The 27,988-nt window shown below is 46.1% G+C and overlaps 1 protein-coding gene and 1 long non-coding RNA gene across 4 annotated transcripts in view; one reads left to right on the top strand and one right to left on the bottom strand.

Moving 5' to 3' along the window:
• LOC103793592 (uncharacterized) lies at positions 1-27,657 on the top strand. Of its 3 annotated transcripts, XR_620664.5 has the most exons (6): positions 1-72; positions 12,148-12,274; positions 12,681-12,740; positions 14,890-15,078; positions 17,105-17,266; positions 19,273-27,657. It is a non-coding gene; the product is annotated as an uncharacterized LOC103793592 (long non-coding RNA). The 3 variants fall into 3 exon arrangements; XR_004744342.3 differs by lacking the exon at positions 12,148-12,274; XR_004744343.3 differs by lacking the exon at positions 12,148-12,274 and having other exon boundaries at positions 1-711.
• Positions 6,865-27,988, bottom strand: part of CHSY1 (chondroitin sulfate synthase 1) — a 72,336-nt gene continuing 51,212 nt past the window's right edge. Inside the window, exon 3 of the mRNA XM_002749084.7 lies at positions 6,865-10,095. Coding sequence (XP_002749130.2) covers positions 8,503-10,095 — 1,593 coding nt within the window. The 3' untranslated portion in view covers positions 6,865-8,502. The remainder of the gene's footprint in view (positions 10,096-27,988) is intronic.

Genomic DNA, 27,988 nt, shown 5'->3' with positions numbered 1-27,988 from the left:
AGAGCCTCAGCCCAGTTAAGCCAGGAAGTCGGGCCTGAACCAGTTCAGTCTAGGCAAGAGAGTCCAGATAAGGTTTGTTTTTCTTTTTTTAGGGAAGAAACTGAACTGGAGGAGCCGGAAATGGGCAGGGCATTCCCTGTAAATGCAGCTTTGTCAAGAGATGCAGGGGTAGGAGGGGATCGTAGGACTTTATCCAGGAGGGTTAGTGGGACCTGATGATTCACGGGATGTGGGTCTGGAAGGAGTTCTGAGCAGCTGCTGCTTCCAGGTGGGGAGACAGTGTGGGAGGTGACAGCAGACTGAAATGAAGAGACAGGAGGAGGGCCAGGTTCTGTCAGTTCTGCCATCAGTCCTGGGAGATACTGGTAACTGTGTCCATATTACAGAGGAGGAAGCTGATCTCTGGCATGTGTGAGTAGCTTTTCCAGGGTCACACAGCTGCAGGCAGACTGGCACAGGGCCTGGCCAACTGTCTGTGGAGTTGACCCAAACCAGTGCTATGCTGGTAAGTCCAACTTAAGAAAAAGAAAAGCCTGCTTTGAAGCGTGTGCCATTTCCTGTGGTGTAAATACTCCCACCTCAGCCAATTTCAGCGACCAGTATGATGTCACTGAACGTGGAGAACACCCACTGACTCAAACTCAGATCAGCCCCCTTCTCAGGCCCCTTCTCCTTCCACGGTGCCAAGCACACAGCTCACAATTAACCCAGGTATTATTGTTTGTATTCACTGCCCTTTACCCTAATCTCTCATGGGTTTTATATACAGGCTGGTATATATAGTGGGATATAGGAAAATACCTAACAGTATGACAGAATCACTGTCTCTCACTCTGTCCCCAAGCCCAAGCCTGCTCTGCTACTTCAGGACATACAGTTTAGTTAATTCTTCTGAAGCCACATTCAAACATCAAGCCTCCCGCAGAGGGACATTCTACTGAGGGCTCACGGAATCGCTACAGCACGCTTGGATTTGGTTTTCATGCTCGCTGAAGCAGCTGCAGCTTCGCATAACTCTGACATAGCCATAACAGCTACTTGCTCACCATTCAGAGCCCCAACACAGTGAGGTCTTGTCCCAAATAGGAATTGGGTTTCTGATGCCAAAATCTGCAAATGGATTCAATTTGCACAGCAGCTGTCCTCAAAGCTGGCAACTCAACATCCTCTCGGACAATTCGTTTCAAGACAATGGGCAGTGTTTTAGTCCCAAACCTACGAAAGTCCACACGCGTCACATTTTCTCCCAAATCCTGAGGCCTGTGGATATCTTCCTTCTAACTTGAAACTGACAGCCATGGAGGCAGAAGAAAGGCAGATACACAAGGCCAGGAAAGGCGAGCAGGTGGAGCCGTGTGGACAGGGCCCTTGTGTGGTTGAAGAGGGAAGGGACACGGGGGTGAAACAGAGCCATTCTGTGACAAACTCACCTCCCAAAGCCATTCGGGGCAGTTGGCTGCAATAGTAGCAACTCAGAAAGGCCACTGCAGCAGCTCTCAGCTCAGGACAAAGGTGGAGAGATAGTGTCATAGGACATTAATCCAGGGCCCCAGATCAGGTGTAAAGTTGAACACTAGCATCCTTTAGGGAAGGCAGAGCCATCAAGGCTGCCCAGCAGCTCCTGGTGGACCCTGGGAAACCAGCTGGGGATACACAGAGCCCTCCTCTCCTGCCAAGCTTATGGAACATGTATGTCACCTCCTCCTGAGGATGCGGCCCAAATGGTGAGTGTGCTGACACCCACCTTCGAGAAGCCGGGCTGCTGAGTTCTTGCTGGAAGGCACATCCTCTTGGTAGAAAGGCCCATCCCCAAATCTAATTTTAAAGAAGGCGCATGAATCATTATCCCAACTGCTCATTACCCAGGGGCTGCATGGGAAGCAGCCTGAGACCTTTGGGCTGCTCTAGCCCTGGGGAAGCCGCAAAGGCACACGTTGTTGACAGCGGCTCTCCCCAAGCCCACTGCCCTCTCTCAGGTTTCCCAGCCCGCTGGTGCTGCCCTTTCCACCACGAGATGCCCCGCGTCTTCCTTAATCACCTGATCCTCCTACAAAAGTGCTCATTCAGTGTCCCTGGCCCCCAGACTCCAGTCCACCCCACAGCCAGTCTCTTCAGATCTAACAATGTGTCATGCCTTCCAAGTAGCACCGAAGCCAAATACAATAAATCTTATATATATATATTTTTTTATATGACATTATATAAAATATAATATCAATCTTCAAAACTTGCCTAGAACATAGGTAAAGGTGGTCAGTAATTCCGTCTTTGAATATCAAAACGTACTCCCATCTGTTGGCAAGTGTACACTTTTCCCACCAGGAAATTGCTCCTGGCTGCCCAGAGGGAGGCCTGGTGCCTCTGGTCACGTCCACACCTGTCCAGAGTTCCTGCCGCCTTGCCAAGTCTGGAAAGAGCTGCTCTTATCTCAGGCTGGCGGCTTCCTCTCCTCACCCTGCCCGTCCCATCTCTGGGAATGACTGCCAGCTTCCTGTGAGTGGAGGGTACCTTATTCCCACACAGGCCGTCTGTCTGGAATGCATCTCTTCTCGCTCCCTGAGTCATCAATAAATCTGTCTCACTCTGCCCTGACTCAAGCTTTGCAGTCACAGAGTTGGGTCTGTGGAGTTGCCATTTTCACAGGATGAGTTATCCAAGATACTGTGTGCAATATTCTCATGGTATTTCTTGAGGGTCAGTTCACTTTTCAGGCTTATTTTTAAAAAGATTTTATTAGAACTAGCTAGTAGGTAAAAATGTCAACGTTGACCAGATAAAACGGAATGCCAGACAACTTAGTGTTATGTGAGAAATGGCCAAACCCCACAGTCCCTCAGCCCTGGAGGAGGACGACCCAAAGAATGAAAAGGCTGATGTGGAAAGATGCTCACTGCATCCTGTGACTCAGGAGATGGCCAGCAGGAGGGAAACGCCCGACTCCAGGAGAGAAGGCAGCCTTCCTGGGCAGTCTCACCGTACCAATGTGTTTTAAATGGATGGAAAAAAAAGCAAGATGCCAAATTGTATGAAATGTGTACCTTTCTATCAAATGGTACCTACCGCAGCCCCTGACGGGGAACTCGCCGGAGTGAGAGCAGCATAGCACAGAGGCAGGGCCTGGTCTTTGCTTTCCCTTCTCTGCTTCCTTAGATGGATAGCCTGTGTGCTGCAGTTACACTGTTACTGACCATGGAACAAACAGAATCCACTGAAAAATACAAACTGCAGGCTGGGTGTGGTGGCTCACCCTTGTAATCCCAGCACTTTGGGAGGCTGGGGTGTGTCAATCACTTAAGGCCAGGAGTTCAAGACCAGCCTGGCCAACATAGTGAAACCTCATCTCTACTAAAAATATGAAAAATTAGCTGGGGGTGGTGGCACATGCCTGTGGTCCCAGCTACTTGGGAGGCTGAGGCACGAAAATCGCTTGAACCTGTGAGGTGGAGGTTACAGTGAGCCGAGATTACGCCGCTGCACTCCAGCCTAGGTGACAGAGGGAGACTCTGTCTCAAAAAAAGAAAAAAAAAAGTCCAAAATGCTTTCTTCACAACATTCATGGGATCATTTGAAACTATACTTTTAAAGACCTGGCATGGTAGCTCAAGCCTGTAATCCCAGCACTTTGGAAGGTGAAGGCAGGCGGATCACCTGAGGTCAAGAGTTCAAGATCAGCCTGACCAACATGGAGAAACCCCCATCTTTACTAATAACGCAAAAAAGAAAAAATTAGCTGGGAGTGGTGGCGGGCGCCTGTAATCCCAGCTACTCAGGAGGCTGAGTCAGGAGTTGCTTGAACCTGGGAAGGTGGAGGTTGCAGTGAGCTGAGAAAGTGCCCTTTTAGAAATGATTTGTTTCTAGCTTCAGACCTTGGGATGTGCCCAGGCCTTTTGAGGCTGTACATGAAATTTCCCTGACATTCTGTAACAAGAACTGAGCTTTTGCCTAAAACTTGATGCAAACTTAATTCAGAATGAATGAATCTGAAGGTGGCTTTGAGGCTTGACTAGAAGCGTTTTTCTCCAGTGGGGTCACATGTGGAGGCATGCAGAGGGCTGTGGCGTGAGCAGTGGGGATGAGTCACGGCTAGCTGGCAAGGCGGAGGGGGCAGCGGCGGCCCAGGAGCATCGCCCACTTAATTGTGATGGAGAGAAATTCATTACAGATAAGCCAGCTTCATTGAAGCCTTCACAGATCTTGCCCAGACACTTCACTATGAAGTGATTTGATCAATTTCTTATATTTTCTCATTAAAAAGTAGTCAGGCATAACTGACTACTCTTACAGTTTTAAAGGAAATGTAGCTAGAATGCTCTTTAAAGGACATTTCATTTTTGTCTGTATTAGTAAGAAATGACGACCCTCGTAACTGAAGTATAATGAATAGTAAGTTAAACGTAGTAAGAAATATCTGACAAAAGACACTTAAGTGGTTTCACTGCACTGATGACAAACCAGCCCCTAACCTGGTTGACTTGATGGTTTCCGGTGAAGATGTACACCCCTTCCCTTGCCCCCACACCCCTGCAGGACATCAAACCAAACTCTGAAGCTTTTGCTTCAGAGTTTGATTTTTTGAAGCCATTCAGTTTCATTTTTGAAGCCATGCAAAATGAGTTACTGTAATTCAATCCATGGCATTGAAATCTTTACATTTCCATCGAGTTTATAACAAGTTAGACAAGATTTGGTATGTGCATTTTCCTTTCAAGCAGAACAGAAGGGGCCGTCTTTCAAGGGTTTGGCAAGCATAGCAGGACCCACTGAGGCAGGCAGAGGCTCTGTGCAGTGTGTGAGCTGAAAGAAACCCCCCAGCTGAAGCACATAAGCTCCTTTGCTGCAGAGATTACGGCAAGTTATACTGCAGTAATGTAGTCTAACTCCCCAGGGTGGGTGTCTGCGCAGGCACAGGGAGGGTTGACCCTTGGCTTCCTCCGTGATGAGGGCACAAGAGGAAACCTGAGCCTCCTTGGGCCTGGGCAGGAGCCCCTCAGTGCCATAGGCAGGCGGCCCTGCAGGGGTGTCACCTTCCTGGAGAATGGGTCTTGAGAAGCAAGACCCTAGTAGCAGGGCGAACGCCCTCTGAAAGCTGCTGGTTCCTGTAACCTAAGTGTTGTATATCTGCTCTGAGGCTCCCCGCCAGGGTCCACATGCCCAAGGAGTTCCCTCTCATTGGTGTGCGAAGTTGAAAAATGTTGTCTATGCATCTATGCAGTACTGACATACTTCTGCCTTCCTGGCCACACGGACCTGGTGGGTGGTTGTGGGAAGGCCTGAGCTGGCACTGGGAAGGAGGAGGGAGGTTCCACTCATGCTTTTGTGATTGTACCCTTCTCCCGTTCTTCAGCCACACTTACATGCTACAATTTTGAAGAACTGTTCACAGGAGTCATAAAGCAGGAAGCAACAAGTGTAAGGGTTAAGTAGGAATATTCCCGAGTTTCAGGGGAAAGGGATCATTTCCAGGCCCAGTAGGGGCTGCAGGTCTCAGCCTGTGCAGTGGCAGGAGGACTCTGTGGACAGGACAGGCCTTTGGCAGGAAGCACAGGTGGAGAGAGGGAGCTGGAGGGAGTAGGGCTTGGGGACTGCCAGGAACAAGAGCCCCAGGCCTCCTTGAAGGGCTCTAGTGAGGGAAGATACTGCCACATGGTCACAGAATGAGGTCCAGTCGTGTCACATCCCACAGAAGGGTCCAGGGTGGCAGCGGAGTGAACCCCATGCAGGGTGTTTCAGCTGCGTCGGAAACAAGTGAGGTTGTCCAGATGGAGTGTGTGCCCGCGCCACAGACATGGATGCCCTCACGACTCAGGGCCCAGTAGCTGAAGGTGGTGCCCTGTGGAATGGGGGATGACAGATGGGGGTACAGTAGCCAGGCTGAGGAGGAAGGACCCGGGTGCCAGTGAACTGCCAAGCCTACCCTCTGGGCAGAACAGCACCAGGTGACTGACAGGGGAGTGGAACCTGGAGGCCAGCATGTGGAGTGCAGGCATGCCACTGCCAGGGTGGGGAGTCAGAGGAGGGGCCCACCATCTTTCTGGAAACCAAGCCTAGGTGGGAGGCGGTACTTCCATGAACACGAACACCATTATCAGGAAGAGGGACAGACTTGATCAGGAGTGGGAGCAGGGAAGGAAATAGCAGGTTTAACCAAGGGTCACCGAAATGCTGGATGGACACTCAAGGGTGACAGAGCTGTCACTCATACCACATCCCAAATCCCTACGGTTTGCTACCATGGTAAACAGGAGAGAATTTATATTACTTTGCCATCAAGGCGCATGTTATGCTTTCCTTTACTGAAGAATAAAAATGTCCCTGCTTTTTCTCCAAGAAAAAGCTAAACACTCCCGCAGAGTAAACAGCAATTAGGCTGAATTACGGCAATTCTTTCTGTGAGTGCAATGTCATTATGCTGGGACTTAACTGTCAGTACACTGTAAATACCTATCTCCGGGGACAGTGCTGGTCCACGCGAGCCTGCTACCTTGGCATCAAAGATCTCACTTCTTTTGATTCTTAGGTTATATTGCGACTGTGTGTGATTTATCTTCTAGCTAGATTGATTTGGAACGCTGAGTTGTGCCACAGTGTCACGCATGGCACTTGTTAAAATGCAGGTTCTATGGGGCCCTGGGCCTGGTCTGAAGACCTTTGTTTTGGAGTCAGTGAGTTAATGAGGAGGAAAAAAAAAATGAAGAAAGCACTTGAAACTGGGGTTCGTGTCACTGGGGTCCGTGCAGTCCACGGAAGTATTTCCTTCTAGTAACTTGAAAAACTTTATGAACTGTGTTTAAGTTTTTTACTCTCCAAATGTAATACAGTTCTTCAGCTAAAACAGGAATAATGAGACAAAATGGTTCTGAAAAGTACAATAGAAAAATACTGTTCACTGGTTTATTTTTCCAAATGAGCAACAGGCTATTTACAAATGCGCAGATCTCCAATGATGTGTATTAAAATGGCAAGTCTATCACTGTTTGAAATCTAAATGAAAAAAAATTTATTAAGGCACATCTGATCTGAGAATTTAAAAAACTAACTTCCTGGTATAATGACAGATTCGTTTCACTTTTGTCCCCAAAATATATGAGCACCAAAATTGTCAAAGAACACTTAATATTTAGTAAAACAGGAATGTAAAAATTAAGAAGGGGAAAAAGCGTTTCCAAAAGGAAATCTTTGGAGAACGTTTACTGCAAATGAAACATACTAAACACACTCCTGATGCACATAAATAATACTAACAGGTACTCAAGAAATGGCAGAGCTCTGAACAATGGGTATTAAATAAATTAAAGGTATTTCAGATACAAAGGATCAAACAAAACAGTAATGACAGCATGAAAACTATCTCCACCCACATGAACACAGACAGGATGAAAGGGACAAAACCAAGTATGTTTTCCCCCAATGTTTTCAGTAGGGTGTGTGTTTGTGTACATCAGATTTATTATAATCTGATAATATTTTTGTCATTCTAAACATTAATATTTTACCCTTTGAAGAAAAGGGTCAAGAAGCAAAAATGCCAAATCATCCTTGAAATTTAATGCCAGGTCCATTTATGCCGAATGAACTACAAGAACGGCCCCATCTCTCATTGGGCTTTCCTCACGCCCCTTGCTTTAAAACCTACACAGCCGGCTGGACAGTGGCTCACGCCTGTAATCCTAGCACTCTGGGAGGCCCAGGAGGGTGGACTGCCTGAGGTCAGGAGTTTGTGACCAGTATGGCCAATATGGTGAAGCCCCAACTATACTAAAAATACAAAAAAAAAAATAGCTGGGCATGGTGGCGTGCACCTGTAATCCCAGCTACTCGGGAGGCTGAGGCAGAGGAATTGCTTGAACCAGGGAGGTGGAGGTTGCAGTGGGCCAAGATCGAGCCACTGCACTCCAGCCTGGATGACAGAGCAAGACTCTGTCTCCAAAAAAAAAAAAAACCCACCAAACAACACCTCCATGGCAATGCTGAGCAGAGTACCAATGCTAACTCTGGAAAGCTCTCCTGAAGACAATGATGAAACCGCTATTATCACATTTCCTTATCTTACAACTGGAACAGGAAATGGCTTTAAAACACTTGGGGAAAAAAAAGACAAAAGGTAGAATCTGTGCAATGTTAACAATCACAACAGAACATTTACCAGAGTTACAGTGTTTTGTTACAATAATACTTTGCAGGAATGTTCACGTTTTCTGCCATAGGACCGTAGCAAAGGGTCTCAAAAGAAAACTTTTTTTTTTTTTAAAACGTTTTGTTCATCAGGTACATTTCAAGTCGAAGTTAAGCAGGTCTGCTACATAATGTTCAGCAAGATGATGTGTTCAAAGGCAAACACTGACCACATTCTTGTTCAGGAAGCTCAATCTTAAAGGAGTCCTATGTAAGAAAACCACTTGTAAAATATATCCTTGTATACGGACTTCAAAAACTGGATCATACAAAAAATTTTTGAAAAATAAATTAGATAATTAAAAATGTCTTTTCCAGCAAAGCTGGATGTTAGGCTGTCCTTACTGAGCCATTATTATTGCCGCTTTTACTGTAACCTGGATCATTTTTTTCGAGCCACATCTCAGCCAGCTGCTGTGTGGACCCATAGGTCGACGCTTTGGACCCCAAGCACATTTTGTACTGTTTGGGGTCAAGATTGGGATCACAGAAAACAGGATGGTGGACGTGGACTACTCCTACTTCTTGGCTTCTAAATGTCTTCAAACCTGCCTGGACAACCTTGTTGAAAAGGTCCACATCCTCCAGCCCCCAGCCTTGGATGGAAACATCAAAGCCACCCACTCGGACAAGGTCTCCCTTATAAATACATGTGATGCCAAACCCATAGTTTCTCCAGAAACCAGTTTTCTGAGTAAAGGCAAAATGGTTGTCACTGGGAACTTTCCCACTATAAACAATCTTTGGGTCGTACTGGCTGAAGATGATTGGAAAATATATCTGTTGGCCCAGAACTGTATTTGCTCGACATCGCTGAAGGAACTCTGCAGTAAACACGAGGTCAACATCGCAGAAGAAGAGCAGAGATTCATTGTTAAACTGGGAAGATCCGACTTCCAGGGCCAGTGCTCTTGAAAACTCTCCAGACACAGGCAAAATCTGCATGTCGGCTTTAGGGTACTTAATGCGGTAATCTCTCATCAGTTCAACTTGTTTGGCCTTGTCGGGGTTGGAGTCAGAATTGAAAAGCAGAACCACGAGCTTGACGTTCTGATTGGGGATAAGACATGTCTTCTCAAAGTTGCCCATAAATCGCACAAACATGTCAAAACGCCCAGACAAAGGGATCAGTATGTTTATCTTTTTATCTTTGGGTTCTTTGTGCTCACTCTTCGACCCAGGGAGCTGAAAGGGGACAAGCTTCTTCAGGGAGTTCGAGAGGAAGGACAAGGATCCAGATTCCTGATTGATTCTGTTGGCCAACTCCTGTGCGTCCAGCTCCTCGTGCTCCACAAACTGGATCTTGCTGAAAGTCTGCTGTAAATACGCGTGCCTCCTCACAGGGACCGTCATTTTCTTCCCTTTGTGCTTTTTATATAGAAGCAGCAGGTCCAGGATGTACTCGGCCCCGTACATGGGGTTCACCCGGCGGTAGCCATACTGGATCTCCTTGAAGTCAATGATGCGCCCTCTGGTCTTGGCGTTGGCGTTGATCATCTCCATGACCTGCATGACAATGTCGTCCAAGGCTTCCCTCTGAGCAGAGTCCATTCCTCTTCGAGGGGGCTGGCCGTCAGCTGCTGAATACAAGTATTTTCCCGTCAGAAACTCCCATTCCAGAATCTCCTCTCGCTGGCGGGGCTGAAACCTCATGAAGGAGGGAGGGATTCCCAGCTGCAGGTCCTCTTTATGAATTTCCGTGTTGCTGTATTTGCTCATCAGGACAATTTCACGGTGCAGCTGTATGGTGCGGTGGCGGAGCTCGGCTATTTTGCGGCTGAGCATGTAGCTGTGGAGCCTGTACTGGTAGGGTGGGTTTTTGTTGGGGTGTAACGTGATAGCTTGGTGAATTTTACTGTTATGGAGATCTCTAATGTACCCCTTTTTGTTCTGTTCATAATTCTCATAAAAAAGCTGCTGCATCTGTTAAGGAAAAAAAAATGACAATTTTAGTATTGTAAGATTGAGTGCCAGCACATGCTAGAGCAAACCCAAATATCAGAAATGTTTCCGAATGGGCCACAGCAAACAAAAGGCCCTAGTAAGGCCCAATCAAGAGCAGTCCAATGTGGTTAGAATTAATAGACAAAACTGCTTAAGGAAATAAGGCTTCATTAAAACCAGAGTTAGCCAATACAATTTTATAGGCAAACAGAATTATGAAAAAGTTTTCCCCTAATGAAAAGGTTTAAAATTGAGATCACAGTGTACCCTATGAGCATGCCTGAAAGATAATGCCACCCCCTTGTCCCGCTATGCCTGTGAAAGGGACCAAAGACTCAGGTGTCTTTGGTTGAAGACCTGAATAGCAGACCCTGCGGCTTCTATCTACGGGAATAAACTTCCTACTGAGAGCCAGAAGGAGAACTCCAAGAGGACAACCTGAGCAAAGAATTACCTGTTTCCAGGGAGCTAAGGGAAAGGAAAGCCAATCAGAGGCAAGAGGAGGACTGCCCCTCCAAGGACGCTGCTGGGGTGAAGCAAGCACATGCTGAAAACCCCCTTCATGATGCTGGCCTCCCTGGGGACTAGGAAGGTGCCCGCCCCCAGGGGTTCTGTGGAGGCAGGAGTGGGCCTGCTTGCTCAGCATGGGGTCTCTGGCACCAGTACAGAGCTTGGTGCCTGGGGGCTCAGAAAATGCTGGCAGATGGGAAAGGTGCAGGACGCACAGGACTCACCACTCCACCAACTCTCCCTCCGCCCTGTGGCACAGATTTTGGGACAGCAGAAGCTTATGGCCATCAGCCAAAATGGGTTCCATCAGGTTAGGAAGGGAATGTGCCTAATACCTCAGTACATCTGGACAAGGAGATGAACGTTTTTACCAAGTCTGTTGGCATGTAGAATAATAGCAAAAAGTTTTCAAGGAAAGCATTTGAGGTTGGTTTCTGGGAAATTAGTCCTGTTTCTTTCAACTTCATGGTTGTTTTTTCATATTGTTAAATACCTAACTCTTGATAAGGGATGATACAGATTCTGGCTGACTGGCTTATCTGCCTCTGGATAATCATATTCTGACTTTTTCCTGAGCCACTGCAACCACCATAATAGTAGAGAAATATAAATTGGCACTTTTGTATCATTTCCTTTTTTCATAAAGGAAAAAGAAAACAGGGAGCTGGCACGCCTGCCATGCCCCGTGTGGAGCTGGTGTCTGACCAGTGCTGACCTTTACCTCCTGGGCACCCGTGAGTCTGGTCTTAGAGCAGGAATTAGGGTGGAATTACAGGTCCTCCAAAGTGCTGCCGCCGTTTCCAACTTTGCTTCCCATACCACTTGTGTGTCACGTGGGCATACACTGTACAATTAATTCGAAAAGGTGGTCAGGTGTTCTATGGGTTGGGGAGCAAAGCTTCCCGCGGCTAGGAGGAGAAACTCCGACTCTGACCCCTACGCAGCACACAGGGCACACTTGTTATGTGAAATTTTACATGCCTCTTCTGCTACCTACTATAAACTACAGGAAAGCAAATCTCAGACTCTTATTTTAAATAACCAGAGGCAAAGAAGTAACCTGGGGCTTGCTGAGAGAAGGCCGAGAGCTACCGGCGCCATGACTCCTTCAAGCCCCGGTGGGCAGGCCACATAGACAACATGGAGATAAAGGCCCCGTCGCCAGGCTCGACGGCCGCGCTAACTTCTCTTTTTACTTTGCTCCTCAAGTCTCAAAGCATCTTTACTGTTCACTTTCTAGTGGGCTGACTCTTGGATACAAATGGCAGGGCTACAAGGTGGGAAATGTAATGTGAGAACTCAAAGAGATTAAGAAAGGTTTGGAAGGATTCTTTGCAGGCTCTACAAACTTGAAGCAAATGTAGTCCTTCTACAATCCTGTCGGGGCACTTGGGGGCACAGCAGTTACAAGCAGCTGCTATTGGGCCTCAGAACATGCTCCCAAGCTCTGGGAAGCCATGCTTCCCATTTCACCAAGGCCAGCATTTGTAACGTGTCTTATGTAACTGTGCATGCCACCAGACCCCACCACTGACTCCACCTGAGGACCCATGGGAAGGAAAGCTCTAACACGGCAGAGAACCCACAAGCCTACATGCTCCTAAGTGGGAGCTAGCACAACCATGACTGTCTGCCATACGATAAAAAGGTAAATAGCAATTTGGGCAAATATTTTACATATATCTGTTTAAAGTATATAATTTCCAAATTCTTAGCAATGAACCATATACTGTGTGTGAAAGTCCTCTCCATTTCCAAGAGCATAAACACACTGAGCCATCAATTTGGCCTTCCGAGCTGTCTTCTACATGAGGTGAGAACAGTGTGAAGCAGGTGCTGCCGATCCCATCTCCCTGTGTATCTCAAACCCTTCTCATTCCAGACCCACTGGGTCATGCCACAGCTTCCCTGTGGCTCTGCTTGCAGAATTCTGTTAGTCTCTCAAGCTTGTTTCAAGACAGTAGCACAGAGGTATTCTTAGAGCACACACTGGAGACTTACGGCTACATAGGTTGTAGAACTCACATGATTTTCTCCTCTCTTCCCCAATGCAGTGGATCTTTGAACAACGTGGAGGTTTAGAGTGCCAGGCCCTTGTGCAGTCAAACACCCAGGTATGAGTTTTGACTCCCCAAAAACTTTACTAATAGCCTACCGTTGACTGGAAGTCTTACTGGTAACAGTACACATCTTTTGCATGGTGGACGAATTATATACTGTATTCTTACAATAAGGAAACTAGAGAAAAGAAAATGGCATGGAAGGAAGACTAAATACACTGACGGCAGTCTATTGATACTGTGAGTTATATTATCTGTTTATACAAGATCAATTGTTTGTATCTGAAATGGGTGGAGATTGCAGGCCTCTGTCTACAGTACCCAGCAAGCGACTCAACTTTTATTTTTATTTTTTGAGTCGGAATTTTGCTCTTGTTACCCAGCCTGGAGTGCAACGGCGCGATCTCGGCTCACCGCAACCTCCGCCTCTTGGGTTCAGGCAATTCTCCTGCCTCAGCCTCCTGAGTAGCTGGGACTACAGGCACACGCCACCATGCCCAGCTAATTTTTTGTATTTTTAGTAGAGACAGGGTTTCACCATGTTGACCAGGATGGTTCTCGATCTCCTGACCTCGTGATCCACCCACCTCGACCTCCCAAAGTGCTGGGATTACAGGTGTGAGCCACCGCGCCCGGCCCTCAACTTATTTAATGTCATGACTTTTCTCTGCTTCTTGGGAGCACTTCAGCATCATTCGTGGTACTTCATATAGGTCCCATGGTGTTATTTGGGGTTTACAGTATTGCACTAAACCTGATAAAAAATACAAGACCTCCAAGAGATCGCTCTTTACTGCCATACGCAATTTTCTGGAGAGATGAACTGCTCTCCAGGTGGAGAGGGTTCGTGGCATCCAGCTATTTCAGGCCTATGTTCGCAACACTTGAGCTCACCACAATAGCAACAGGAGGGAGGGATGGAGTCACTACCGGAGTACAGTAAGGACTAGTTATTTTATGCAGTAATCCCCTGGATTTACTTTCTTGATAAATACGTAACTCTCAAGTTCAGTTTTTCCAGAAATTATACCCAAGCACAAGGAAGTGAGACAGAAGTCTGATAATGGGGAGATGGAAATTGGGGGACTTGAGCAGAATCCTGCCCTCATATCCCACCTATCTCCCAGAAAACTTACCCCACTTCCCACCCCAAGCAGGAAACTGGAAGACTCTTTTCTGAATCAACCAAATAGTCCCATAGATTCCTAGAGTCTGCCAACAAAAATATCAAAAAGCTGGATCATTACAGCAAAGGTACTAGTTGTAAAATCTCAGCTACATAGCTTCTGGACAGCTTTTCAATGCTTCACTCTTTCATGAGAATCAACAGTTAAGGATCATCAGGCAGCTGAAAAAGGGAACATTCCAAATAGGAACGACGGAAACAGCGAAGCAAAACCCTTGGAGGAACAGAAACAATTCAGTGAACAGAAAAACTCAACAACAACAAAAAGCCACAAAACGGTCCTCAAAGGGAAGACATTGCATCCATGCAACCAAAACAATACTATAGACAAGAAAAACCCTCAAAACCAAACACAAACAGCAAAACAAGGGAGTCTGAAGACAGAGAATTCCCTAGAAGATAACGATAGAGAAACAGACAACAGGAGAGAAGAGTACAGAGGAAACAATATAAACAAATGGATCCAGAATTAAGGGACTCAGGTGCCTGGGTTACACTCTTAAGTATCCAGTATAAAAGTAGAGGTTCAGGCTGGGCGCAGTGGCTCACGCCTGTAATCCCAGCACTTTGCGAGGCCGAGGCAGGTGGATCACGAGGTCAAGAGATCGAGACCATCCTGGTCAACGAGGTGAAACCCCTTCTCTACTAAAAATACAAAAATTAGCTGGGCATGGTGGTGCACGCCTGTAGTCCCAGCTACTGGGGAGGCTGAGGCAGGAGAATTGCCTGAACCCGGGAGGCGGAGGTTGCGGTGAGCCGAGATCGCGCCATTGCACTCCAGCCTGGGTAACAAGAGCGAAATTCTGTCTCAAAAAAAAAAAGTACAGTTTCAAAAACCACAGGATAAAGCAATCTAAAAATTTCCAAAGAGGAGGAAAAAGGGCACATACAATAATCAGAAATTGAAATGACACTGGACACAGAACGCTAGTGGAAGCTGAGGAAGAATGCCTTCAAAAATGGGAGGGGTGGAAAGTGGTTCTCAATGTAAAATTCTCTTTCCGATCTATCCACCAGGTGAGAGAAGGAGTTGTTCGGGACTCGGTTGTACTTTGCCTTCATTCCTTCCCAGGAAGCTACTAAAGGATGTGCTCCTCTAAAGCGAGGAAAGAAGCTTGAAAAGGAGATGACAGGATCCCGGAACCAAGATGAACAGCCCAGAATGACCGTGCAAGGAAGAGCCACACAGACAGCTGTGCAGCAACTGTGAGAACCTGTGCAAAGTGGGGAGGGTGTGGGTGCTCAGCCTGGTCTCCAGAGTCCAGCTCAGTGCTTGATACATCAGATTCATAACAAGTGAGGCCTGGAGAAATTGCTGAATGACACCCATACAGAAGTAAACATCATACAAGGACAAGGCTGGGCTCCTCTGACCAGGATGTTTTAAAATGCAAAAATCAGTAGCATATTCAAAGAAAAAACACACAATACTCTGGAGAGATGATGTCGTGGTCACCTTTTTTTACTCCCTAGACCAAATATGACTGCACACTTTATTCCTGGCTGCCCACACCCCACACAGCGAGGGCCGGCCCCAGTGGGAGGCCTCTGCATAACTGATAACTTCTCCCAGACCCACTAGGACACCACATCCCCAAACATTTTCAGGAATCTATTTCTCAAAATGTTTTAGAAGCTGCCTATGGTCGTTACTTTCACAGAGAGTATGTGCTAAGGGTATAAACATGGAGAAAAGTATTGACTAACAGGCTGAGAGAAGCTGTAAAACAGACTGAGGGTTTTAAACTATAGTGGTTGCTGAAAGTACCTTCCGGCTAAACTGTACAAGTTTGAAAATAAATGTGTTACTTTTTTTTTTTTTTTTTTAGGGTCTCCTGTCACCCAGGCTGGAGTGCAGTGGGGTGACCTTGGCTCACTGCAACTTCCATCTCCCAGGTAGCTGCAGTACAGGTACACACCACCACACACAGCTAATTTTTAAATTTTTTTTTCTGTAGAGATGGGGTTTCACCAGGTTGCCCAGGCTGGTCTTGAACTCCTAGGTTCAACCAATCTGCTTGCCTCAGCCTCCAAAGTCCTGGGATTACAGACATGAGCCACTGAGCCCGCCCATTTTCCTTTTTTTTTTTTTTTTTTTTTTTTGAGACAGAGTTTCACTCTTGTTACCCAGGCTGGAGTGCAATGGTGTGATCTCGGCTCACCGCAACCTCCGCCTCCTGGGTTCAGGCAATTCTCCTGCCTCAGCCTCCTGAGTAGCTGGGATTGCAGGCGCGCGCCACCATGCCCAGGTAATTTTTTGTATTTTTAGTAGAGACGGGGTTTCACCATGTTGACCAGGATGGTCTTGATCTCTTGACCTCGTGATCCACCCGCCTCGGCCTCCCAAAGTGCTGGGATTACAGGCTTGAGCCACCATGCCCGGCCCATTTTCCTTTTTTAATGAAGAAATGTAGTGTAAGATTAAAAGGTGTGTGAGTGGTGCTTATGCACATATGGGTAGAGGGAGCACCTGACAGTAAGTGAACCTAAAGCCAAGTCTATGCCCAGACTGGCTGGTGGCCCCTGCCCTGTCCCAGAGGATTTGCTTTTATAAATTTATTACATTGATGAAAGTTGCTAGGTATATAAACAACTCAAAGAAGCTCCTAGCTGACAGACTGGGTGGAACACATACCTAGATCTAAACTGACGTCAAGGAAATAGCTCCCTTTCTGAGAGGCTGATGCAGGTCAATAGAGAGGTTAGGGAAACATCTTCTTGTTACCCTCGGTGCATGGAATGGGAGAGGGAGAGGCAGAAATCAAATATGCTCTCTGTAGAGCTCTTTAAGACTAGGAAATGTAAAGTGTAATTCAAAGCAAAAATGTCCATAAAATATTAAAGCCAGTTTAGGAAAGAAATCCATAAATCATCTGATATCTGAATGGAGCAGGAAGGAAAACCTAGAGAAGCCCTGACCCAACCCGCCAGGCTCCGGGGCCACAGTGCCTCCAGGTCAGCCCTTGCTCTGAGTGCAAACACCCCCCCCTTGGAGCACCCTCGATCCCCCTGCCCCATCATCCCAGGCACCCCTCCCACATGACTACGTCAGGAGCTCTCAGTGCTTCTGGCTGTCATCTTTGCCTCTGTAGCACCGCAGCCATTTGTACTGAGCTCTGGAATCCCCTGCAATGTTCTCCTCAAATTATCTTCTGTTTTTACCTCGATACATTTCCAGTTTCTCTGCTGTGGCTTGGGTTTTCCCTAACTCCTACTTTTCCTTTTCTTTGAGGATGCCTATTGAAGCGGCATGCTGGGGCTGAGATGAAACGGAATCATTTTGCTCTGAGGCACATCAATGAGAAATGGTGGTCATTAAGCACAACGCCTACATCTCTAACCATGGCTACTTCCCTGCTCACCACGGGAACCCCATTAAGTAGCAAAGATGCAGGTAACATTTAATTACTGAGCTCCAGGTAATTTCTTCCACTCAGCAGGAAATTGTTGAAGTCCCTGACCCTTAAGTAGGATAGGTATGCCAGGCACAGTGGCCCACGCCTGTAATCCCAGTAATTAAGGAGGCCAAGGCAGGTGGAACACTTGTTGGAGTCCCAGACCAGCCTGGGCAACATGGTGAAACCTCATCACTACAAAAAAGAAAAAAACCATCAAAAATTAGTCAGAGGTGGTGGCGCATGCCTGTGGTCCCAGCTACTTGGGAGGCTGAGGTGGGAGAATCACTTGAATCTGGGAGGTGGACGGTGCTGTGAGCCAAGATCGTGCCACTATACTCCAGCCTGGATGACAGAGTGAGACTGTCTCAGAAAAAGAAGAAAAAGTATAGTCATATGACTAAATTGAGTGTTTAGCAATTTTCTTGTAACAGAAATAAAACTGCTATTTCTCTGGAAGAAAGTTTAGAATATAACAATTTCAAGAATACAGTTGTAAGACCCTGGACAAGCTACTTGAATTGGTCGAGTCTCAAGTTTACTCATTTATAAAATGACCAGGCTGGGCAGGGTGGCTCACACCTGTAAGCTTAGCACTTTGGGGGACTGAGGTGGGAGGACTGCTTGAGCCCAGGAATTCAAGATGAGCATGGGCAACATAGCGAAATCCTGTCTCTACAAATAATTTAAAAATTAGCCAGACGTGGTGGCACATGCCTGTGGTCCCAGTTACTCAGGCGGCTGAGGCAGGAGGATCGCGAGCCTGGGGAGTTGAGGCTGCAGTGAACTATGATCACACCACTGCACTCCAGCCTTGGTGACAGTTAGTTAGGCCCTGTCTCAAAAACAGTCCCCCAAAAATGACTGCATTGTACTAGACAGAGGATCCCTCAAGGTAAAGAATTCAGAGATCTTATGGGATCATGTCAGAAGCAGCCACAAATCTGCTAAAGCTCTGCTCTGACGATCGTCCACCCACCTACTCCTGATATGGCTGAAACTGCAGCATTATCTTCATTGACTCAAACTATATCTGAATCATTAAAGGGTAATAACACATCCCGATTAACTGTTTTTATCCTATGAAAATAGATCTCCAACTCTTCTATAAAATTAGTTAAGAATATGAGATTTTTTTTTTCTGTATTTTCCTTTTGTTATTGACTGTGTTCCACTGAGTCAGAAAAGCAGAAGGTCTGTCACCCCCACCATCCCATTTTGCTGATAGGGACACAAAAGCATAGGACAGTTGAGTGATTAGTCAAGAGTCACGGGTCGGGACTCTCTCCATGCCTTACTCACTGGATTCTTCTTTTTCTGCTGGGGAAAAGGAGGAACATCTGCTACTCTTCCCATCCAGTTCCTGAGCAGAAAGCACGGACCCAGGAAGCCCATGCTGCGCTGGTCTGGCTGCTGCCATCCCCACACTCTCTATGGTGGGGGCCTGGTGCCCCCTCCAGAATATGAGGGTTTTTTTTTTTGAGACAGAGTTTCGCTCTGGTTACCCAGGCTGGAATGCAATGGCGTGATCTCGGCTCACCGCAACCTCCGCCTCCTGGGTTCAGGCAATTCTCCTGCCTCAGCCTCCTGAGTAGCTGGGATTACCTGAGATTGTTAACAGTTCATTTTAGTAACTCCAGGAATAACAAATATGTAATAACATTTTTGTTATAAAGAATATTTTGAGCCAGGCTGGTGGTTCATGCCTGTAATCCCAACACTTTGGGAGGCTGAGGGAGGTGAATCACTTGAGGTCAGGAGTTTGAGACCGGCCTCACCACCACGGTGAAACCCTGTTCCTACTAAAAATGCAAAAATTAGCCGGACATGGTGGCATGTGCCTGTAGTCCCAGCTACTCAGGAGGCTGAGGTGGGAGAATTACTTGAACCTGGGAAGTAGAGGCTGCAGTTAGCCAAGATCACGTCACTGCACTCCAGTACCAAATAAAAAATTTAAGAATTTTATAATCAAAAGGTATTTTCAATAATCTATAATTTGTTTTAGAGTACTCTTCTAAGTGATGTGCCAAAGAAGTACTGCAGAAGAAAACACGGGTCAATACAGACAGGTTAAAAATCACAACCGTATTCCTTGCTTAAAAAAAACTCAGTAAAGAAACCTTCCTAAGATGCACATAGTGGCACTGATGACTTCATTTAATTTCCACTGTCCACCAAACAACCCTTAATCTTTGTTACAAAAAGTGCGTCTATATCCTTTAACTCCAGCAAAGCCATTTCCCTTCCTGTGAGATGCTTCAGGGCTCTGCGTCATTCTCCAGCAAATCTGAGAGGGGCTAATACCAGGGTCACGCTATTCCCAGGAACTTGTAGCCCTGCTGGGAATAACCATCAACCACCCATATCTAATCTACGGTTAGGTTAACAAATACCTTCCACGGACTTCGTTAGCAAATGTCCTGGCAGGGAAAGCCAACGTTCTCATTGGGTCCTGGTTCTTCCTGTTAACTGTTTACATGACTGTCCTCCATCACATGCACAGTTCAGCCTCGGCTACAGACCATCACCACTGCAAAGCAGCAACTTCCCATTCAGACTCAGGCACTGTTTCAATTCATTACAGAGAACTCCTTTTCTTACCCTTTTGTCCTGAAAAGTGGTTCAAAGAAAATAAGCATTGTCTAAATGTCGGGAGACCTTAACTGCTGGTAGCCAGAGCCACCAGTTTTTAACTATTCAAATTACATTCTCATATGCCTGTAGGTAGGCTTTACAGGTAATTCACTGTCCCAAGCAGTATCTTTTGAGATGGAAGAGTGGGTCTGTTAATAAATTAGACCAAGACCACCAGTATAAACTGGGCCTGTCCCAGACTCTCAGGACATATGGTTACCCTGCTGTCCCTATTAGGTCTTTCCTAATTAGTTTTGAGTAGGCTTTGCCAATTTTCATCTAATTAAGTTCAGGGATTAGGTTCTTTGTATTTTAAAGACTCCATTCAAAAAACTAAAACTGTCATGGAAATTAAGCTGGGACTGCAGTGGTTAAAAAAAAAGAATTATATGAATGAGTCCTGAATGTTTACTAATTCGGAAACCTAAACACCTTTTAGAGAAGCCTGACCCATCTCAAAATCATTGAGAATTGAGCTTAGCAAAGTAAAATGAAAGCTGTTGATAGTAATTTAAGGCTTCTGCATAAGTGAAGGGATGGAGCTGAAACAATAGCCGTTGCAAGTGAACATTTTACTCTAATCAGCAGAGGCTGTGGCAGGAGACCCTTATCTGCAGTCAGGAAACTAAACTCCCAGTCTTCCCTTCACAAACATCTCATCTGGGGTAATCAGTTGAGTACACCAGGTATCACCTTAAAACAATAAAGTGGCAAACGTGGCAGCATTCTGCAGAATGAATACAAGCAGAGCTATCTTTAAATGAACAAAGTCCTGTGCATACGGAGCACTCAGTATTTACTGAACACTCATGTGAAGGGCGCCGTACCAGACGGTGAAAGCCCAAACGCCACGTACAAAGAAGAAACAAGCGTGAACTTAAGATAGAGCGGGCGAGTGTGGCGTTAGTCCCAGCTCAGGCCTGCCACGAAGCGGCTACCAGGGCCTCTCTCCAAAGGCATTTCTAAAACCTTGCTCACCCAGGTACCAGGTCTGGCCCTCTGACCTCCACGCCTGTGTCCCTCTTAGCGCCCTCTCGACTCCAGTCAACATGGACCACACACCAGTGTCACACAGGACCCAACATATCTCTACGTGAGAACATGATGTAAGCTCTAGTCCAGGGGACTGCCAAAAAACAAAAATAAAAATCAAAACAAACTTAGAGGGGCGAGGTGGATTTAAGCCAGAAGGGATGGAGGTGGCAGGACCAGGACATGCCACCCAGACCCAGCGCAGCCAGAGTTAAAGGGAGGCTAGAAATCCAGCTGTTCTATGTCAAGTCTAACTGAAGTGCTGGCGACTTCAGTTAAATACGGGCCACAATACACCTGTGAGTCAAATATGACCTACAGATTCACGTCCTGATGGGATATTTTTTCATTTACACCGGACTTTCTGTATAATCTTACTTGACATAAAGACATTCAACACCATGTTAACTTACAGCAGTCTTACTAAGACTTTTGAAGTCTTAAAAAAAAAAAAAAAAAAAAAAAACTTTAAAAGACTGAAGCAGCACTGGGATGGCGGAAGCTGATGAGTGGGGACAGCACCATGGGACTGGGGGCAGGGAGCAAAGGCACCTGCAGCCCAGCTCTGCCACTTGAGTCCTCCAAAATAGAGCACCTGCTCTCAAAGCTCTGGGTGCCTAACCCAGCTTTGGGTCATGCATTATATGCCGAACTGTCAGTGTTTCTGTCATTCACACAGTGTTGAGTGGGGGTGGGGGGTTACATGCCACAAGTGTGGACCCTAGGTTTCGAGCATGACAGCTGTGAGGCTGAAGACTCTACGTCTGCCACCTGCAGTTCATATGACTCTCACTTCACATCTACCTCACAAAGGGACCATTCTTAAAGTTTTCTTTGACAAAAGAGGATAAGAAAAACACTGGAGAGGGGACTGAGGGAAGGGAAGGGAGTGGGTTTATTTTTGGGTGGGGAAGGGAAGCTAGTAAAGCTTTAAATTCCATAGGACCAAATTCCCAGGGATGCAATAAGGATAATTTTCAAAGCACAGGCCATCAGCAAAGGCAATCCCACAAAGAAGAGACAGGCTTTTCAACCCATGGAGCCGGAACGACTGGACATCCAAATGCAGGAAGATGAAATGAGAGACAGACCTTACCCTTTAGAGGATCCCAGGCCTAAATGCAAAGGGCAAAACTACAAAACTCCTACAAGAAAACAGAGGGGAAAATCTAGATGACCTTGGGTTTGGTGATGACTTTCTAGACATGACACCAAAGACACACTCATGTAAGAACCGATAAAAACTTCTGCTCTGCAAAAGACACTGCCAAGAAAATGAGAAGACAAGTCACAGACTGAGAGAAAAGTCACAGACTTTTAAGACTTATCTAAAATATACAAAGAACTTCTAAACTCAAAAGTACAAAAAGAACCCAATTAAAAAGTAGCCAAAGACTTTATTTAACAAGCACCTTGCCAAAGTTAAACAGATGGCCCAAAAAAAGCATGTGAAGTCATCGTTGTCATCAGGGAAATGCAAATAGAAACAACAATGAGATGCCACCATACACCTATCAGAATGGCTGAGAGGACTGCCGGGAAATGCTGAGGATATGGAGCAAGAGGAACCCTCCTTCACTGCAGCTGAGAATGCAAAATCGTACAGTCACCTGGGAAGACAGCTGGCAGTTTTTTTTTTTTTAATTTTTTATTGGATTTTAGGTTTTGGGGTACATGAGCAGAGCATGCAAGACAGTTGCGTAGGTACACACATGGCAGTGTGCTTTGCTTTTCTTCTCCCCTTCACCCACATTTGGCATTTCTCCCCAGGCTATCCCTCCCCCAGCTGGCAGTTTTCTACAACACTAACCAGACTCTTACCACAGGATCCAGCAAGTGAGCTCCTTGGGATTTACCCAAAAGAGCTGACAAGTTAATGTCCACACAAAAATCTACATATGGGTGTTTCCAGCACTTTTATTCATAATTGCCAAACTCAGAAGCAACCAAGGTATCCTTCAGTTGGTGAATGAATAAACTTTGGCACATTCAGAAAACGGAATACTATTCAGTATTTTTAAAAAACTGAGCTATCGAATCATGAGAAGACGTGGAAGAAATTTAAATGCACATTTTAAGTAAAAGAAGCCAAACTGAAAAGGCTACTGTAGGATTCCAAGTATGTAACACTGTAAAACAAAACAAGGCAAAACTATGAAGAGAGTAAAAAGGAGGGGCTGCCAGGGGTTGAGGGGAAGGAGGATGAACAGGCAGAGCACGGAGGATTTTCAGGGTAGTGAACTGTTCTGTAGGCTACATACATGAGAGTGTTTGTTATAAAGGTGTTTAAACCCACAGAATGTTCAACACCAACAGTGAGTCCTGCTGTAAAGTGTGGACTCTGGGTGGTGATAGTGTCACTGATGGTAACGAAGGTACCGCTCTGGCACGAGGTACCCACGGGGGGACTGTGCATGGGTAGGGGCAGGGGGCACTTGGGAAATCTCTGCACATTCCACTCAGTTTCGCTGTGAATCTAAAGCTGCTTCAAAAATTTAATTATTTTTTTAAAGCAACCTATTAGGGAAAAAAGTCCTCAAATTATGTGAAGTAGATTCTAGGGAGAAACTGGTAGTACTTTTTCTCTGGCTTATTTATAATAAAATCATTCATTTTCTTCATGCATCCGTCTACTCACTATGCAAAAACAACTTGACAGAAATAATATGCACTAAACTTCAGATCATCTGTGGAAAGAGGGAGGTGAATATACAATGCCACTAATTAATAATTAGTAATCCACAATGAGTCAGATCTTTTTAAAGACAGTATTCTAAACTAAAAAGCCCTAAAAATAAGAGAAAAATATTTTTAAGTATCTATGAGATACCATACTTTTCTCTCTCTCTGCTCATTTGATCCTCACAATTTTAAACTCCTTGAGGGCAAAACTCATTTTGTTCTAGGTGCCAAGAACCAGTAATTGCCCTCTAAGTACTTGCTGAATAAATGAATAGTAGATATTATCTCTCTCATTCATAGGTGAGGACAAAAAGATTGATCACAGATAACAATGTAAGTGGCCCCAGTCAATACTTAAACATCACAACAGAAGAGATGCACCATGCTAGGAGAACACACACTCCGCCCAGAGCCTTTGCCTGCTCAGAAAAGACATCCCCATGCCCACCCCAACCCCTACCCCTCAGATTCCCAGACAGCCAGGCAGGGGTCTAGGGGCAGACCAGCCAAGGCAACACAGCCAACCTCTACCCCAATTCCCCTCACTCCCAACCAATATGGCAACAAGAGCCATACTGTTGCCAAGGGGACTTTCAAATATAGGACATCAATATCTTCAGAAACAAAAGGGGAAAAGCATCCTTCAAAGACGATCAACTAGAATTCTGAGAATTCAGATTTCGAAACGCAGCCCCGGAGGTTCCACAGAGGTTCCCTGAAGGTCTCACAGATTCTTTCCACAGCCCCAGCACACAGCAGAGCCCAGCATTAATATATTAACTTAATAAGCATTCACCCAAAGGGTAAGATGTAATAGCTGACAATAATCATCTTACATGTATTTCCAAAATAACCTACTTCCCTGCACAATCATGCAACTATCCTTTCAGCTAAACACTAGGCAACACGTTTAAACTGATGGGGGCCAGCCCTTTAACCCTTCAGAGGCACCATATTTTTAAAAATGCTTATTACCACTCCTCTCCCATTTAAATGAAATAGTTTGTGATTTAATATAATAACACCTCTCAGAAGCTATCCCAAGGACCTAGCCTACATGCACTGATATAATCCGATGGGGCAGCTCTTACTATCCACGTTTAACACTCAGGGTTACTCTAGTCTGTGTTCAGCAACTTGCTCACGACCCACAGCCACTCCACACAGCAAAGTCCAGGCTGACTCTCAGTTATCTCTTTGGCTAAGACAACTAGAAATGCCTGCCTGGCAAGCAGGCAATAAACAAGCAATGTGTCGGACAGTGATGAGAGCTGGGGAGAGAGCAGTGAGGGCAGGGCTACAGTGTCCCATCCTGGGGTCAGGGAAGGCCTCTCCAGCAGGGGAAACCTGAGGGAGACCAGCAGGGAGGGGGCCAGGGAAGCTTTCCAGAGGGAACCAATCCTGGAGCAGACTGAATACGCTGTGCTCCTTCAGAACATCAACTTCTTCCCCTGGGCAAGGAGCAGGCATGACGGCTGGGCCACCCGCCTGACCAGCTGCCCGGGAGCAGGTGCATGCTCCTTCCTCTCCAGCTGCGGTCACACTGCGCACATGCACAGGTGCATATTTTAATAGCATCATCAGCAAGAAAGGTTTAAATGCTGGAAATGACTATTCACACTTTCTGACCAACTATGTTTACTCTCATGGAACCAAATTTGGGTCAGATAATGAAGAGCAAACAGGCAAACAGAAGAGTTAGTGTGTACACAACACCAACACTCCTGGTACCAAGGGAGATGAGCTGGGGAGAGCACCATGTTCCACACCGGGAGGGTGTGCATCTTCAGGATCTTTCCTTGCCTGACAAAACCCACTCTCTTGGCTATGGAGACCACTCTTGAGATCACTTCTGCTTGGTGAGCAGGTGGGGTGCCAAGTCCCAGCAACAGAGGGCACCAGCAAGGGTAGGGCCGTCAGCATGGATCAAACCTCCCTCTACCACCTCCTTCCTCAGTGGGCTCAGAGGCAGTCCGATGCCCTGGCCTTGGCCAAGCACCAGGGCAAAGTGGGATTCAAAGGCCACCAGCATCTTTTAAAGTGAAAGTAACTCAAAGGCATCAGGTAACTTTCTCTGTGCCCTCTTCATGGAGCTGCGAAGCACCTTCAGCAGGAAAAGCCATCACCAGCAGTAATAACGTAACCTAAATGGGTAACTTTTATTATAAACATTAACACACGCACCACCAAGTGCTACACACTGAAAGAAAAGAATTAAGAAGTTAACTGGAAGTAAACCTGTCTCAACTAAGCAAATATTTTGACTCCTGTTTTTTTCTTAGCCTGTTGATGCATACGCACACATTTTACATGGGTACCTCAGCTGAGAAACATTTCAGCAGGCTAGGCAACATTTTAACGTATTTCAAAATACTTCACAATTGTATTTTCAATTCTAATGTCTAAAGTAATTTTAGGTCAGAATTACAAGCTACAACAGCTATGCAGCCATTAGTTTTGCCCTTATATTCCTCCTTCTCTATGTGGTATTTTGCACCATTAAATAAAGCTACACAATAATCAAGTGCTGAATGGAAGAGGATATGACAGCTGCTTCTGCACACCCAGTGCAGTGGCCTTCATCACTCACAACCATAGCTTCCTACTTCCTCCTCCCAGAACAGATCTACCGCATGGTACATGATCTCCAAGTCTCCACACCAATCCATTTTCTATCTTGCCTCTATTTCTAAATTAAATCACAAACCCTGACTTTTTGTCTGCATGGTCTGGCTCTGGCTACCGGGCCTTCTGTCCAGTTAAGTGTGACCTCCCCAGTAGAGTGAGTGAGTGAGTGATCTGCTTCCCTTTCAGCTCCTGCTTAAGACCTGGCTTAAGCTCTGTGTCCCCAGGCCCTCTTTCCCCACCTGCAGCTGTCTGTCTGCTGAGCACAGTATCCATGCTACTGATCGATCAAGGACAATGCCACAGGAGCTGGCACTAAAGCAAAATGGAAGACCCTGGACCCCTCAATGACCACGAGGGACAGAGTCTCCCCACGTCCTGTTACTGGAAAGAGAAATTAACATCTCTCTGTTGCATCCTCTCAGGCGTCTGTTGGAGTGGTTTAGCCCTCTCCTAAGTCCTAAGTTGACTACTCTATTAAACACAGGAGCCCATGAACAAACTATGATTTAAATGCCACTTTTCAGAATCACATCTCACAGAAAAACACATTAGTAACTTCTACTTTCGGAGTGGCATTTTACGTATTATTTTATGTCATCACATGCCAGGCACAGATTTTATAAGTATTGCTCCCATCTTACAGCAGGGAAAGCATACATTAAAAAACCAGGTAACTAGACAGGAGACGGCACCCAGCAGTACAAGGCCCAAGACAAAAAACATTCAGATGTGTAATTCAGAGCAGGAGTCGGCACACTACGGCCCACCAGCCAAAACCCCCATTAACATTTTTACAGGACACAGTTACTCTCACTTTCGTTACTGTCTACGGCTGTTTCTGCATTACAGTGGCTGAGCTGAGTAGCTGGGAGCAGGACCCCACAGCCGGCAAAAACCCTAAAATATCTACCAGCCAGCCCTTTACATGAAGAGTCTGCTGACCCCGATCTAGAGCCTTCACCTTTATGCTGGCGCCCCACTTCCTGGAGGTAAGCCAGGTATGTGCGGACTTTGCCTAAAGCAACTCATTCCTAAGTGCAGTGTCCTCCTAAGCAGTGTGCCTTCCCATCCACCGCAGAGCTGCTCCCCACTCCCACTCCTGCTGCCCAAATCACCAGGCCTGACTGGTGCAGGCTGTGTCCTCCTGACACCAGGACACTTCGTTACATCTGCGGACGCTGCACCTCCTACCTTCTCAGTTCTAACAGAACTCCTTCTAAACACGTCATTTCAGATGAAAGCGTTCTGGAGACTGACTGCACGACTTACATACTTAAATGACTGAACTGTACATTTAGATGTGACATGTATTTTACCAGTTAAAAAGATTTTCTGAAAAGTAATTTCAAAAATAAAATTTTTTGTGTAAGCTCTGCAAAACGTAAGCACGTTTGATTCAAGTTAGATGAAAAACCTGGAATTGGCAGCGCTGGAGCAGGAAACACACGCGTCAGATTCTGCATGGCTTTGTGGTTATACATTCAGTCTACTTTGGTTTTGTGCATAAAAGGCAGTTTCAAGTAACTAAAAACAGACATAGCACGCCTCAAAATAGAACCCCCAAAGACCACGAACAGCAGAGTATGTTCACTTTATCCCACTGTCTAAGCAGCATGACAGCCGCATCAGCGAGGGAAGCTAAGTGAGTCACCAAACCCCTCCGAAGCATCACTCTGACTAAGGTACGAGAAAAAGTGACTTCTTCCACACAATTCGTTTCACACAACAAATATTTTGTGAGTACG

This window comes from Callithrix jacchus, chromosome 6, assembly GCF_049354715.1.
Source record: "Callithrix jacchus isolate 240 chromosome 6, calJac240_pri, whole genome shotgun sequence".
NCBI classification, from domain to species: domain Eukaryota; kingdom Metazoa; phylum Chordata; class Mammalia; order Primates; family Cebidae; genus Callithrix; species Callithrix jacchus.
The sequence above is the reverse complement of the archived record's forward strand: the minus strand, read 5'-3'. Positions and strand labels throughout refer to the sequence as shown.